This window comes from Elephas maximus, chromosome 9, assembly GCF_024166365.1.
Source record: "Elephas maximus indicus isolate mEleMax1 chromosome 9, mEleMax1 primary haplotype, whole genome shotgun sequence".
In the NCBI taxonomy this organism is placed as follows: Eukaryota; Metazoa; Chordata; class Mammalia; order Proboscidea; family Elephantidae; genus Elephas; species Elephas maximus.
This window is the reverse complement of record NC_064827.1, coordinates 71,121,999-71,134,904: the sequence shown is the minus strand read 5'-3', so window position 1 is coordinate 71,134,904 and position 12,906 is coordinate 71,121,999. Positions and strand designations below refer to the sequence as shown.

The 12,906-nt window shown below is 38.1% G+C and overlaps 1 protein-coding gene across 6 annotated transcripts in view; it reads right to left on the bottom strand.

Moving 5' to 3' along the window:
• CNTRL (centriolin) overlaps positions 1 to 12,906 on the bottom strand; it is a 103,645-nt gene that overhangs the window by 45,985 nt on the left and 44,754 nt on the right. For all 6 annotated transcript variants that reach the window (XM_049896900.1, XM_049896894.1, XM_049896896.1 and 3 more), the window contains 4 exons: positions 11,513 to 11,733; positions 9,092 to 9,268; positions 4,579 to 4,713; positions 385 to 530 (listed from right to left, as the gene is read on the bottom strand). In XM_049896900.1, coding sequence (XP_049752857.1) covers positions 385 to 530; positions 4,579 to 4,713; positions 9,092 to 9,268; positions 11,513 to 11,733 — 679 coding nt within the window. The remainder of the gene's footprint in view (positions 1 to 384; positions 531 to 4,578; positions 4,714 to 9,091; positions 9,269 to 11,512; positions 11,734 to 12,906) is intronic.

Below are 12,906 nucleotides of genomic sequence, written 5' to 3'. Positions count from 1 at the left end.
AAACCACTCAGTCTTTCACTACGGAGTATGAAGTTCACTATGGGTTTCTTAGTTTTCTTTTGATATTTGTTTTGTTTAAAATGCATAATATGGCTCTACTTCCTGAACTTATACAGTGAACATTCAAGAAAAAGTTATTCTTAAAACTTTAATTTTTTTAAATTAAAAAATACCAAAAAGCATAGAAGGTTTAAAATAAAAAGGAAAATCAGTAACAGGCATTTCAAATTAAACAATTTTGTATCTCAATCATGGAAACATCATAAGGGGAAACCTCACAAAAGAAATCATTCATTAACAGTACTGGAAAAGTGAATTTCTCACTGAATTTCAGATTCACAACTTGGCACACCCTGGTACTTGGAAGGCTTGATTTTCCTTTACCTCATTTCACCAGCTCCTGACTTCAGCTTTCTCCTCAGCTCATCCACACGAGCTGCCACTTCTTCTGGATGAATCAAACCATTAACCACATGATTAAGGTGATTTTGGAAATCTTTAAGCTGCTTTTTTAACAGGTTATTGTCATCCTAAGGAGGGGGGTAAGATGGGGAAATAAAAGTTAACGAAATAAAATTTAAGACACACCCACACATCCTTTGCCCTGAGGCCAGAAGAAACGGATGGTGCACGGCGACCGTTATTGAACATTTTGATCAAGGATTCTATAGAGGAATCCTTAACTAATAATTTAGCTTAACTAATAAAAAATGTCTGCCTTGAGGATTATGCTCTTTAAGAACTATTTTTTATGGGATCAAAGTGACAAAAGCAACTTGAAAGATTAGACAGGAAACTTGGGGGCATTCAGTTTTTGTTAATGGGGGATGAAAAACTCAGAAAAGGAGGGTGAGAATGGTTGTACAACTCAAAGAATATAATCAATGTCACTGAATTGTACCTGTAGAAACTGGTGAACTGGTGTATGTTTTGCTGCATATATTCTCAACAACAACAAAAACCCCACATAAACATAGCCCGTATTACTTGTCATATGATAGTTTTATTTAACTCCCTTTACCAATTTTTAAAAAATCTTTTCTACTCAGTTGACTACCTTAATCTGCTGATCAATCTTAAAATAAAAGACATAAGTAGGCATTATGTCTTATGAAGGGATGCAAAAAGAAGTATACAAAACCACCTATGCATGTCTTCATGAAAAAAGTAAAATTAAACTGAGTTTAAATGAGCCTGCAGATATGACACAGAAACATCTTAACTGACATGACTGGGATGCAATCAGTAAAATCTAGAATATGAGAAACTCTACAGAGCAAAGACATGGCTTTCTTCAACACATAGCAAAAAAAAAAAGAGGAAACCTAGAGATTATAAAAGGCTTAAGAGGCAAGGCAAGTCAACTAAATGTAATGTGAGGACCCTATCTGGATCCAGATTCCAACAAAATAATTGTAAAAAATTCATGAAATAATTTGGAAAATTTGAATACTAAACAAGGTATTTGATATTAAAACCCATTGCCATCGAGTCAATGCTGACTCATGATGACTGTTAGGGAATTATCATCATTTTAAGGTGTAACAATGATATTGTGTTTATGTATTTTTCAAAAAAGGAGCCCTGGTGGCTTAGTGGTTAAGAGTACAGCTGCAAACCAAAATGTCAGCAGTTCGAATCCACTAGCCACTCCTTGGAAACCCTATGGGGCAGTTCTACTCTGTCCTATAGGGTTGCTATGAGTTGGAATCAACTCGACGGCAAAGGGTTTGGGTTTTTTGGTTTGGCAGTGCAGTGGTTAAAGCACTTAGCTGCTAACCAAAATGTCGGTGGCTGGACTCCATTAGCCTCTCCTTGGGAGAAAGATGTGGCAGTCTACTTCTGTAAAGATTACAGCCTTGGCAAATTCTACTCCATCCTTTTAGGGCACTAGGAGTTGGATGGACTTGATGGCAGTGGGTGTGGTTTGAGTTTTTCAAAAAGTCCTTATTTTTCCCAGACACGCTTTAGCTCAGTAATGAAGTCACTCCTGAGGTTCACCCTTCAGCCAAAGATTAGACAGGCCATAAAACAAAACAACACTAAAGGGGCACACCAGCCAAGGGGCAATGACTAGGAGGCAGGAGGGAACAGGAAAGCTGGCAGTAGTGAACCCAAGGTCGAGAAGGCAGAGTGTTGACATGTCGTGGGGTTGTTAACCAATGTCATAAGATAATGTGTGTACTGTTTAATGAGAAGCTAGTTTGTTCTACAAACCTTCATCTAAAGTATAATTAAAAAAAAAGTCAAATTGACCAAAAAAAAAAAAAAGCCCTTAGTTTTTAGAGATATATACAATAGTACAGTATTTACAAATAAGATGTGTGGCATTTATTTCAAAATAATTCAGAAGTGTGAACAGGTGTGAGGGTGGGGCACAGAAGGCCTTATAATAAAATAAGATTGGCTATGTGTTGGTAATTGCTGAAGCTGGGTGACAAGATACCACCCAAGCTGGGTGAATGATTCATTATAGTATTTTCTCTATTTTGTATATGCTTGAGACTGTCCATAATTCAAATAAAAGCAAAACGCTTTTTCATAATATTCAGCTCAATTTGCTAATCAACTGAAAAATGGAATATCTAATAATGATGCTTCTAGGAGAGTTTGTAATTCTCTGTGGGTGTGTTTGTTATATGCCAGCATATTTTTACTCATAACAAACTAGCAAACCTATCTATACCACAGGACTAAATTTAGACAATGCCTCTTTCAAATAAAAAGAAAATGCTAAAAATTTCCCTAAACTGTAGCATTCCTAAAGTATTTTATGTATTCTACCCAAGTGATTAATTCAAACTCTTTGTAACACTGTTACCTAAAAAGAAGAATTTAGAATTGTAGTTAACATGTTTTTAAGTGCCTGTCCCATCTGGAGCCCTCTTCCCTGTGAAATGTCCCTGCCTACTGCCTGGAGGTGGCCTACTTGTACCACTATCTAATCCTAGCCACAGGGGATCTGATCAACTCAATGGCCAAAAAACAGGTTTTCTCTCTCTGTTCAAAATCTAAACTGAGATCCAGTACAGCAAATATGTCATGTAGTACCTGCTAGACCTGTAAAGATGTGTCAGGTCAGGACTGAGGCCGAGAAAGAAAGAGAAGCAGAAACAAAAATCACATAGTTCCTGAAAAACTGAGAAAGCGGCTCTAGTTCCTAGCAAGCTGTGTCCTTCCTTGAGCTACTGTGAGTGGGTTTTGGTTCACTGCAACCAAATGATTTCTGACAAAGATACATGCATAGCGGGTTTAACTTACATGCTACTGCAGTAGGTTAGTAGCCCAAGTAACCAAAGGACCTAGTTCCCACTAAGGTAGTCTCACAGCACAGACCAGCATTCTGGAACACTGATTTCAGTTTCTACCTTGGAGGGGAAGGCCGATGAAGAATATATTTTAGTCCTTCTTCTGTAAGAGATGTATACTGAGGTATTTTTGGGTGAAATAAAGATATATGAGATTGTCTTTAAAATATTCCAGGAAAAAAAAAAGTAGGCTAAATGAAACAAGAATGGCAGAATGCTGATAATTGTTTAAGCTGGACGATAGGTAAGCAGGGGTTCAAAAGGCTATTCTACTTTTTTAATTATTTGAAAATTTCCATAAGATTAAAAATAATCTAATGAAGATCCAATACATACACAATTCACACAAAAATAGGGAAATGTACATGATATTTGCTTCAAAAGTTGAACTTACAGTAGTAAAAATTAAATTCTAGGGTTATCAGATTTCCTTGAACTTTGAGGAAAAAATATTCACGGTGTCAGAAAAAAAGGGAGACAATTTGGATGATTTAGTCTTATTTGTCATAAACCCCCTTCCTGGATTTTTGGAAGCCTTCCCCCAAACCATATAAACTCTGTCCCTTTATCTCTGATGAAGTATAACAGCTACCCTGTGCCAGTCGAGCGGGCGGCTCACCTCACAGATTGGACACCTGAGGGTTGATTCAGGTACTCATTTGTTCTGGCACCTGTTCGCTTTGAGGGAGTTTAATTATCTGGAAAATATCGTCCACCTCTTTCTCCTGCAGCATGTTGGGCAGATTATTATGACAATAGCCAAAAAAATATTCTGCTAGAGAAAACTCCCACAAATGTAAAATGGCTGCATAGCATTCTTTGAGAAGGGGATTGTGAAAACTGTTCATAATTAAGAAATCCTACTGCATGTAATCCATTCTACTTAATTCCTGGATAATTACAAAGATGTTTCAGTGGAAGAAGAATGTACCTATCTGATAATTTTAGCTCAGTCTGGGGAAAAATCTGCTTCTAAGAAAAATACCAAGTATTGCTTTGGTCCATGAATTTACACAGTAATAGTCTGTACCTACCACTGACCCTGCCTCCATCTTTTTGCACCATCATACAACATAAAAGCTATCTACTCACCTTAAGAAGGTAGTCTCATATGGGAATAGAGGCTATAGTGCTGCCCCAGCCAGAATTCCTTTTTTTCTAATTATTCAAGTTGCTTACTACATGTTAGAGCAGGCTATTAAGTGCTTGACTAAAGACATCAATATCTCTGGGTGTCTCATGTAAGGGTATATTCTGATATCATCTCTACCTGCAGCTGTTTAAGTTGCATGCAGAGCTCACTGTTTTCTTGCTTCTTTTCTTCCGAGAACTGGGCTTTTCCAAGGGCATTCTCAAGGGCTTGCCTTTCCTTCTCAAGTTCTACTTGTAGGGCTGATTTTTCTAACTATTGAGACAGGAAACAATGATACAAAAATGTGAAACAGCAACAATTTACAATCTAAAAAGGCATAAATAAGTTTACACAAACCCATAATCTCTTGCTAACCATGGTTTTATAATAATAAAAACTCAGTTTTATGTTCATACTTCCAATTTAAAAACCCAAGATTTTTTCTCACGTGCCCTTTTAAACTATTAATATTTAATGAAAAGTAAGCATCAACATCAGCTCAGCCCAGACACACCAACTCAATCTCCAGGTTTGGGCCCAAGCCCCTATCTTTAAAAGCTCTGTGAGTAATCCGACAATTACTATTCTCCTTTCCCTTAAACCAGCATTGTCTAAGGTGTGATCCTCAAATTCCTATATCAAAATTGCTTGGTGTACCTATTAAACACCCAGATGCCTAGAATCTACCTCAGACTTAACGAGTCAGAATCTCTAAAGTAGGGCTCAGGAACCTGCATTTAACAAGTTTCACAAGAAACTTTATTACCTAAAGTTAAACAATCCGAGATTCACAGATCTGGAGATCAGAGAAAGATTTCTGTAATGCCACATACTCTCAATGTGTGGTCTGAAGACCAGTCCTGGCAGTCCTGGACTTTTGACAGCAAGTGAATTTGTGAAAAAGTCAACTATTATACATTATGTTGAGACATATGAGAGGAAAAAAAAAGGCAATGGAAGTACACAGGATGATGCATTTGAAACTTGTAAGGGCTGGCTTGAAATTAAAAGACTATTTGAAAGAAGATGTTATCCACAAATTTTATTTACTATTATTTAAAAGTATGTATTTAATACCATATAAAAAGATTTTGTAGTGCCGTTTTAATTATTGTTCCCCAACCTCCTATCTTCTCAGACTTCGATTTTGCCAACTGTAGTTTCATAAAACATACTACTCTTGTGAAATATAATTCTGACAACCGGCAAGTGATCACTTGATGCCAGATAATATAAATGAACATAACTACTATGATAAGCTAGGCCTATTTTTAGTTCCTTTTCTAATATGAATTCTCTTTCAAATGCATTCCTGGTATTCAAACTATCTTTTCTTTCATTTCCATCCAACAAGCACATATTGGCCTTCCTCATGTGCCGGGCACTGAGAAGACAGAAACAAGCAGGTACAATCTGAGTCTTCACCAAGCTCTGAGTCTATGTGGGGAGACAATCTAAAGAAATGATTACCATACAGAAAAACTGAAGTTGTGTACTGAACCTAGTGTTTCAGCAGGCAGAAGGGGAAAGTCAGAGTGGGCTTCCTGGAGGAAGATGCAGCCTATCTGGCTAATAGCCTAAAGAAAATTATATTCTTAATCTGATAAATATGCTGTAACTGCTTATTCTGATGAAATGCATCTCAACCTCATTAGGCTCTCCAATCCCCACTGCATTTTCTCTTCTTTCTCTTCCCATGATGTATCATTTCAACCACTCTTTCAGCCATTATCGTAACTGCTCAGCACTATTGCTTGGAAGTATCCAGTAAGATCTTCCTTCCTTGCACTTGTTCCTGGACTATCTACCTCTGCAGGAGAAACTTAATGCCACTGGTCAGATTGGCACCACTATAAATTTACAGTCACCAACCCCAACTGAGCCCTCAATTAAAAAAAAAAAAAACCCATTGCCATCGAGTCAATTCCTACTCATAGCTACCCTACAGGCCACAGCAGAATTGCCCCAGAGCCGTTGGTGGATATGAACTGTCAACCTTTTGGTTAGCAGCCAAGCTCTTAACTACCATGCCCCCATGGCTCCAAGCCCTCAATAGCACCCAGCAACCCTACTATATTACCTAGGTCCACTTAGCTTATATTCTCCAATATCTTCCTCCTTGTCCCTCAAACCTCCACCCTTCTCTTCTACTCACCCACCCTCCTCAGCAGATGGTCTCGTTCTTGCTTCTGTTCATAAAGAAAACAGAAGCCAACAGACAGCCACCCATTAACTCCTTGCAGCCAAAGCCACAAACTTTACCTACATTCATACTCTGCCTTTTCTCCTTCTCTCTTCATACAATGGAGGAGTTGTTCTTGCAATTCAAGGCTCACCTCCCCACATGAACTCTCAATTCTATTCCCTTCTATCTTCTCAGGACCTTGCACCATATGTCATTACTTCAACCTTTCCTTTTCAACTCTCTTTGCCTATAAATATGCTCATGTCCCTCCCATCTTAACCCAAATTTTCTTTCAACTGCATATTCATTTCAAGCTACTGGCCTCTTTTCTCCCCTTCCAGGTCAAACCTGTCTCCATCTCTTTACCTATTTTTCACTTCTCAGCCCATTCCAAACTGGCTTCCATCCCTACCACTACACAGACACTGTACTTGACAAGGCTACCACCAGTAATCTATGTATCACTAAGGACAACGGGCACTTCATGGCCCTCATTCTGACAGAAAATTCAAAAGCACCTGACTCTGGTGAACACTCTTTCTTTAAAATAATCTCTTCCTTTGGCATCCAAAACACTATATTCTCTTGCTTTCCCTCCTCTCTCTCTCGGATCCTACCTTTTTGGTCTACTTTGTAAGCACCTTGTCTTTTCTTCGCCTCATTTAAATAATGTTGAGGGCTCTGTCCTAGGTTCCTTTGCATTCCACATACCCTGCTTGGATGATCTCTTTACGTCATGGGTTGAATTTCTCATTTATACGCTGATGACTACCTACTATAGCCATCCTGGTTCAAACTTCAATTATCTCTTATTTGTATCATTGTACGATCTTCTAAACAGACCTTCCTGGACTCAGTCTTACTCCTCTCCAACCCATTCTCCACTCAGCAACCACAGTAATCTTTTCAAAAGCAGAAGTTTTATTATGTCATTTCCCTGCTTGAAACGTTCCCTCTATACTTAGAATAAAAACAGAATCCTTAATATGACCTTAATGGCCACTCAGGATCTGGCCTTTCCCCACCTCTCCAGCCTTTCTCTCTCCCACCCTCTTTTCCCACTCTCCTTGCTCCTGGCATACTGGAGCCATCCTTTTAGCATCTCAAATACACTATGCTCATTTTCCTTGCCTCTCTGTGTAGAATATTCATCCTCTACTTTTCTGGTAGCTTTTACCTACAGAACTGTCAGGTCCACAAGGACAGTAACCATGGGTATACTGTTCCCCGCAGCATCCACAGCACCTGGCCCTCTGTGATTGATCAGTAATTATTTATTGGATGAGTAACTATTTTTCTAACTTGCAAGTGTGTACGGTAATGCTATTCAGCTATATGCATCCCCTCCTAATATGGTCAGCTTTGCTCTTCCCCAAAGTATGCTAGGAATGAACACAGGCTAAGGCACAATGCTGGGAGTGGTGTGACTGGGTAGGTAGCCAAGGCCGAGGAACACCTTAGCAAGAGGACGAAAACATCTGGGTCTGGACATGAAGTCCCTGGGAATGCTGGCTGCTCAAGGACTTGGGAGGAAAAACAGTAAGTCTTAGCCCCAGCTAGAACGGTATATAAGTTTGCATCCCCTGCTAGGTGGTAGTGGAGTGCTACACTGGTCCAGCCACTGCCTTGGACCGTCCTGTACATAAGTTCCCCTAATAAACCATATGTTCCAACTGCTGGTTCCATAGTCTTTCTTTGGTCTCTTGGAGACAGGGCCGACCTTGGGTCCAGATGCCGCTGGGTTGTTACTCAACAAAGTGTAATTTATATTAGTGAATATTTCATTCAACCATAATAGAAAATAGCAAGATAAAATTTAACATCAACTTAAAAGAAGTTTTTTAAAGCTATTCTGAGAATGACTACAACTTACTGATTATCAACTGCTAATGCTTTCATAGCTAATAACTCACTTAACCTTACCAAAATCCACTTTAAAGAGGAGAAACAGGCTCGGTACCATGAAGTGATCTGCTCAAGTTCACACAGGGATAGTATCTGAACTCAGATTATCTGACTCCACAAATGTGCCCTTCATGTGTGTGTGTGTGTGTGTGTGTGTATGTGTGTATACATACACACATATACATACATATATACATAGATACATATGTATATATATGTGTATGTGTGTGTGTATATACACACACACACACACGTACTCATATAGTTGCTGTTAGGTGCTGTTGAGTCAACTTCAACTCATAGCAACCCCATGTGACAGAGTAGAACTGTTCCACAGGGTTTTCTTGGCTGTAATCTTTAAGAAAGAAGATTGCCAAGTCTTCCCCCCACGGAGCTTCGAACTGCCAACTTTTCAGTTAGCAGCCTAGCACTTAACTGTCTGCACCACCAGGACTCACTCATTCTCTATATATGAAACAAGTGTGTTCAATCTTAAGATATAACTGAAAAAAGGCTGATTTCTTAAGGTTATTTCTGAGATGACTTTTTGCTCCTACTTACCTGGCTAAGTCTTGTTAGTCTTTCCAACTCTTCCTTGAGCTGGCTGGCCTCAGCATCCTTCATTCTTAGCTGGGCCTCTAGCTCAGCCTCATAGGCGCTGAGATCTCCCTGGGTCTGCTGCAGAGATATATTTATCTCATGCTGCTCCTGGAGGGCAGTTTCTAGTTCTGCAAGCTCCTGGAAAGATTCAGTGTATGTTTTAACTATGGAACCCTCACTGCCTGCTTAAAGCATCTGCAAGTCATTATAAGTAACCCGAGCAGTATAAACCAAAGCTGGTCAACCATTGCTGCTCTGGCACAGAAAGTTTTCATTAGCTATATGCTGAAGCCTCAGGCTGGGAAAACAAAACTCTGACTAAATGTCATCGGAAAAATCAGAAAGCTACCAACCTGTTGTGTGATTCTTTAAATGAATCTGGATATATAAGAAGGGAAAGGGAAGACAAAAAAGAAAGGGAAGATAAAATTTAAGGGCTTATTTTCTGTCAGATATTGAACTGTTTTCAAACTTATTATGTTATCAAATTATCACAATAACGGTGCAAGGCAAGGTACTATTATCCCCATTTTACAGATGAGGAACTGGAGATAAAAGTTTTAGTAAATTGGAGGACACACAGATGTTCACCGAACTACTCTTTCAACTTTTCTGTAAATGTAAATACTTTTATAAAAAGATGGGGGAAAAAAGACCATTTCAAACTAAGTAGATTGGCAAACACGAATTTAACATCGACAAAATGTTAAATTTCTTGAATTTGATAACTACTCTGTAATTTATGTTAAAACACGAAATATTTAGAGGCAAAGGAGCATATGCCTGTAATTATCAAATAGATCAGGAAAATTATGTAAAATCATGTATATATATGAGTGTGATAAAGCAAATGTGGCAAAATGTTAATTGGTGAATCTGGGTGAAGGGTATATGTGAGTTATTTGTGTTATTCTTGCAACTCTTCTGTAAGTTTGGAATTATTTCAAAATAAAAGCCTAAAAATAAAAGTTGGAAAACACTAAGATGTTGGGAAGGACGTACTGTAACGGTAGCCCCCACACTGCTGGTGGGAAGAGAAATGGATAGAATCATTACGGACAGTAATTTGACAATATCTAGTGGAGCTGAGGATGCTTATCCTCTCTGAATTACAGTTCACTTCTGATATAGTCCCCATGGCCAAGATGTGTACCAGGAGGTTACTCCCAGGGTTATTTGTAATAGCGTAAGACTGGAAAACACCTGAATGTCCCCCAAGAGGAGAATGAATAAATAATAAATTTGTATGTACATATAATAGAATACTACATAAATCAATAAAGATAAGTACACTGGAGCTATGTGTATGTATATAATTCTCAAAAACAAATATGAAGAAAAGGAATAGCCAAAGAACATGTACACTACGATACCTTTTAAATAAACTGTAAAATCATGCAGAACACTTATGGCTTAAGGATGGATACATATACAATAAAAGAATAGAGATGTAGGGAAATGGTAATTACACTCATGCCTTTGCTACCACTGGAAAGGGGCACACACAGAGTTTCAAATATATCCTCAGTATTTTATTTCTTAAGCTAGGTTGTGGGTACACCAAAAAAACCCAGTGCTGTCAAGTCGATTCTGACTCATAGCGACCCTGTAAGACAGAGTAGAACTGCCCCATAGTTTCCCAGGAGCGCCTGGCAGATTCAAACTGCTGACCCTTTGGTCAGCAGCCGTAGCACTTAACCACTATGCCACCAGGGTTTCCGTTGTAGGTAAAAAATGTAGGTACAAGGTGTTAAATACTATTTTTTTGTATGACTGAGAAACTTCATAATATCAAAAAATATTATTTCAGATTTTCAGAGCCAGCGTTATCTAGGATGAGGTTTGGGAATCCGTGGTTCTCGTGCATGACAAAGTTTGCCAAACAACTGAAACAGCACGTGGAGTCTCCACATGAATGGGCCATAAGTATAAAAAAAACCCTTGCCATCGAGCTGACTCCAACTCACATAGAAGGGTACAATTTATAACACTGAGCTTGTCTTGTCAAAACTATCAAGTAGTAATAATAAGAATAAAAAAATACATGTTGTCCTTAATTTTGCTGCACAATAATTTGAACATTTACTAGGTCATCTGTAATATCCACAATTTTATATGTGTATAAATAACTCAGCAAACAACTTCGGAGTTATTTGATAACAATATCTTACAGAGAAAAATTCAACTAAAATAATCCTCCTTTTCTTAGTAAAGAAAAATGATTCCAAGTGCATCATAACTAACAAAGAAAAAAAAATCAAATAGCCACTAATACTTTTCACCACTTACGATTACATCATTGTTAACCTCCTTTGACTAATTTAATTTGGGTATCATCTAAATCTGAGAAAAAAAGGAAAATAGGCAAGAAATAAATTATACCTTCCTCATGTTTTCTGCATCCATGGCAACTATTTCCAGTTGGTTTCTTTCCTGCTCAACTTCTGTCACTCTCTGCAACAATACCTCTTTCTCGACTTGTAACTTCTTGCACTCATTCTGGGCCTGAGTAGCCTGGCCTTTGATACTCCCCAGGTATTCTTGTAAACCACTGATGACACCTTCTAAATCCTTCTTCAGAGCTTCATTTGCTGCTATCTGGCCTAAGTAAGATGGAAGAAGGGAAGGTAGTAAGTAATGTTTACAAGAAAATGATTTTAAGATATATAATTAGTGCACTTAGTCTTCTTAGCTATTTGTTTCAAGCTGGGAGTGAAATTCTAAGAGTTCAGTTATTTCCTGGACCCACTATCTTATTTTTCTTTTCTGAGATATAATGATAATTTTTTACAGCACAGGAGGATCAACTAGGTATATGATAAAAATAGTATTATTCAGAAGGAAATGCTTATAAAATGCCTGATAAATTCTATAAAAAAAAGGCTAAAGTAATAATTTGCAAATAAAATAATAAAAAATGTACAGCAAAGCTGAGTTCTTATTGCTAGATGCACAGACCAGAACCACTCGATGTCTAAGACTAATCCAGCACTGGCAGCATAAATATGTTAGCTGTGGACTTAAAAAAACAAACGATAACAACTATATATGTGTACACACGCACACACACACACACACACATACATCACAAAAAATATATACATACATATATGGCACCTACTGTGTGTCAGGGCCTTTATGAACACTATCTCATTTAAACCTCCCAAATGATAATCAAAATGCAAGTTGTCCAAGTCACACAGCTGATAAGGGCTAAACAGGGACTAGGACCTTTTTACAGGGAGCCTAGGCTCTCACCATTGTGGCCTATTATCTTCTGCTATTTCTGGAATGTCACAATTTTAATTTACATTACAAAAGTTAATCTTAAAATTCTTTCTACACTCTCTTTATAACTAGACACTGAATGCCCTGGTATCAATGGGCTTTATGCTCGTGAAAGGATTTTATGCCACAAAAGAAGAAAATCACATGACAGGGCTTATCACTGGCATGTACAGTTGATCCTCATTGTTTGCACATTCTGTAACTGTGAATATGCCTGCTCACTGAAATTTATTTGTAACCCCCAAATCAATACTCACAGCACTTTTGCTGTTACCCACAGACATGCAGAATGCATGGAGTGGCAAAAAATTTTAGCTGCCCAATGCACATGCGCCCAGGTGAGGTCGAACACTCTGCTTTATTTCAGTTCTCATACTGTAAACAAGTGTTCTTTTCATGGATATTTTTCACATTTTTTTGCTTTTTACTGCTGCCTTTGCTGTTTAAAATGGCCACCAAATAGAGTGCTAAAATGCTGTCTAATATTA